Here is a 3,282-nt window from a genome sequence, read left to right as displayed (position 1 = left end):
CTTTCATTTATTTGTTCTATATCTCTCTACATCACCGTCTACATCTCTCGTTTGACTCGGTCTGAAACAGGGTCTGGAGCCGTAACGCCATCTGTTCCTCTCCAGAGACGCTGCCTGACTCGCGGAGTTGCTCTAGCTTTCTGTATCCATCCTCTTTTCTCTCTCCCGGGACGGTGGCGCAGCGGTAGAGTTTCCGCCTTACAGCGAATGCAGCGCCGGAGACCCGGGTTCCATCCCGACTATGGGTGCTGTCTGCACGGAGTTTGTACGTTCTCCCCGTGACCTGCGTGGGTTTTCTCCGAGATCTTCGGTTTCCTCCCACACTCCAAAGACGTACAGGTATGTAGGTTAATTGACTGGGTAAATGTAAAAATTGTCCCTAGTGTGTGTGGGATAGTGTTAGTGTGCGGTGATCGCTGGGCGGCGTGGACTCGGTGGGCTGTATCTCTAAATCTAAAAAATCTAAACTAGAATGACCATTTTGCATGCAGTGGGACCTTGCCGAGGGTTGTCCCAATACTCAGCACAGGCCGCTCTCCGGGACCGTGTGACGGGGAGTGATTAACGTTGTGAAATCACCGTGTGAGGTATTGATCAAAGTGAACGTACGACGATGTGGCTCCCCACTATGCAGTCGGATTCCACCGCCTGTTTCTCAATAATGGGCTTGATCTCCTGAACCGGTGGCCGCGGCATCTCCGGCGTCTGTTATTACCGACCTGAACTCACTGTGGAATGAATCTATTCACGCAGCCACTTTCCTGCCGGATTGTAAATTGGCCTGGCCTGCCCTGCCCCGACAACTCTCCCATTTCCTATCAGGTGCCGAGTTCCCAGACCCCCAGTTAAACGTGGTCGGTCTCTGTAATGTCGGAGCCCGGCCCCATCAGAGGCGGAGAGCTCGGTAACCTACAGAAAGGGACATTCCGCCTCAAGCAACGGGCTGTTCATTTCCTTTCCGCCCTTTATTGCTTCATCTCCTCTCCCCTGAATCCGAGAGGCGGAGCCATTCCCGACACTGTTAAACCGGCAAACATGCACCGAGTTGATTTTTAAGGTGACAACCGAGCCGGTGTTCATCCCCAGTGAACGTGTGTAATAATGCCCAGTGTGCTGCTGTTCAGCCCCAGTGAACGTGTGTAATAACACCCAGTGTACTCGTGTCAGCCCCAGTGAACGTGTTCAGTAATGCCCAGTGGACTGGTGTTCATCCCCAGTGAACGTGTTCAGTAATGCCCAGTGTACTGGTGTCAGCCGCAGTGAACGTGTGTAATAATGCCCAGTGTACGGGTGTCAGCCGCAGTGAACGTGTGTAATAATGCCCAGTGTGCTGCTGTTCAGCCCCAGTGAACGTGTGTAATAATGCCCAGTGTGCTGCTGTTCTGCCCCAGTGAACGTGTGTAATAATGCCCAGTGTGCTGCTGTTCAGCCCCAGTGAACGTGTGTAATAATGCCCAGTGTACTGGTGTTCATCCCCAGTGAACATGTGTAACAATGCCCAGTGTACTGGTGTTCAGCCCCAGTGAACGTGTTCAGTAATGCCCAGTGTCCGTTCCCATTTCTCTCTGCAGTGAATTCCGTGGCGATTGTGATCCTGTCCCGGGGAAAGTGCGGCCTCTCCACCTGCACCACTCGCTACCTGGTGGCCATGGCAGCGGCGGATCTGCTGGTCGTTATCACCGAGGTTATTTTACGTCGGATCAGACTTCGTTTCTTTCCGTGGAGTTTCCTGTCCTTCACCCCTGTGTGCCGTGTTATATCGGCACTGTTGTCTGCGGCTACAGAGTGTTCTGTCTGGTTCACGGTTGCTTTCACCTTTGATCGTTTTGTCGCCATTTGTTGCCAGAAGCTGAAAACAAAATATTGCACCGGAAAAACTGCGGCTGCGGTTCTCGCAACAGCCGGCGTTCTGCTCTGTCTGAAAAACCTTCCCCGCTACTTTACTTATGAACCCGGACGGGTCATCGATAATGTCCCGTGGCTCTGTATACTGATGGACAGTTATTACACAGATCCCAGATGGATTGGATTTGACTGGTTCGACACGGTTTTAACTCCGCTCCTCCCTTTCGCTGTGATCCTGCTGCTCAACGCTCTGACAGTCCGGCACATTTTAGTGGCCAGTCGGGTCCGTCAGGGGCTGAGGGGTCAGAGCAAGGGGGAGAACCGCAGTGACCCGGAGATGGAGAGCAGGAGGAGGTCTGTGGTTTTACTCTTCGCCATCTCCGGCAGCTTCATCCTCCTGTGGCTGACGGCGATTGTAAGCTTCTTTTATTCTCATATTGCAGGAACTGGAACATATCGGAATGTTTCTCAGTGGATCTTTCACGACGTCGGGTATTTGCTGAGGAATCTCAGCTGCTGCACGAACACGTTTATTTACGCGGCCACACAGTCCAGGTTCAGGGAGCAGGTGAAGAGCGCGGTGAAATATCCGGTCAACTCATTGCTTCGGTTTATTAATAAATCCGCATCGTGAGCGCATTTCAGAGGAGCCCGAGTCTCTCTGGTTTCGGCTTCAGCCCCTGATATTCACCGCCGATCTATCTTGGTCTCAGTCCGGGCGGATAATCCCATCCGAGTCAGCATGGATTTACGAAGGGGAAATTATGCTTGACTAATCTTCTGGAATTCTTTGAGGATGTAACATGTAAAATAGACAAGGGAGAGCCAGTGGATGTGGTGTACCTGGACTTTCAGAAAGCCTTTGATAAGGTCCCACACAGGAGATTAGTGAGCAAAAGTAGAGCACATGGTATTGGGGGTAGGGTACTGACATGGATAGACAGCAGGTTCTAGTTAGCAGACTGGAAACAAAAAATAGGGATTAACTGGTCCCTTTCAGAATGGCAGGCAGTGACTAGTGGGGTACCACAAGGCTCGGTGCTGGGACCGCAGCTATTTACAATATACATTAATGACTTGGATGAAGGGATTAAAAGTAACATTAGCATATTTGCAGATGATACAAAGCTGGGTGGCAGCGAGAACTGTGAGGAGGATGCTATGAGTTTGCAGGGTGACTTGGACAGGTTGGGTGAGTGGGAGGATGCATGGCAGATGCGGTTTAGTGTTGATAAAAGTGAGGTTATCCACTGTGGTGGCAAGAACAGGAAGGCAGATAATTACCTGAATGCTGTCAGGATAGGAAAAGAGGAAGTACAACGAGATCTGGGTGTCCTTGTACATCAGTCACTGAAAGTTAGCGTGCAGGTACAGCAGGCAGTGAAGAAAGCCATAACGAGAGGAGTTGAGTATAGGAGCAAAGAGGTCCTTCTGCAG

General features: G+C 51.2%; 1 protein-coding gene across 1 annotated transcript; it reads left to right on the top strand.

The window, feature by feature from the left end:
* Positions 1-867: 867 nt before the first annotated feature.
* Positions 868-2,479, top strand: LOC144611408 (putative G-protein coupled receptor 139). Its single transcript, XM_078430481.1, has 2 exons — positions 868-904; positions 1,572-2,479. Exons 1-2 carry the CDS (start codon positions 868-870, stop codon positions 2,477-2,479), a joined length of 945 nt encoding a protein of 314 aa, XP_078286607.1.
* The last annotated feature ends 803 nt before the right edge of the window (positions 2,480-3,282 follow it).

The sequence above is a fragment of the Rhinoraja longicauda genome, chromosome 3 (assembly GCF_053455715.1).
Source record: "Rhinoraja longicauda isolate Sanriku21f chromosome 3, sRhiLon1.1, whole genome shotgun sequence".
NCBI lineage: Eukaryota > Metazoa > Chordata > Chondrichthyes > Rajiformes > Arhynchobatidae > Rhinoraja > Rhinoraja longicauda.
This window is presented reverse-complemented; position numbering and strand designations above follow the sequence as displayed.

Excerpts from the sequence above, each read along its gene's own strand:
- LOC144611408 (XM_078430481.1), top strand. The coding sequence starts at position 868 with ATGTCGGAGCCCGGCCCCATCAGAGGCGGAGAGCTCG. Across the intron at positions 905-1,571 it reads CATCAGAGGCGGAGAGCTCG|TGAATTCCGTGGCGATTGTG; the intron begins GTAACCTACAGA and ends TTCTCTCTGCAG.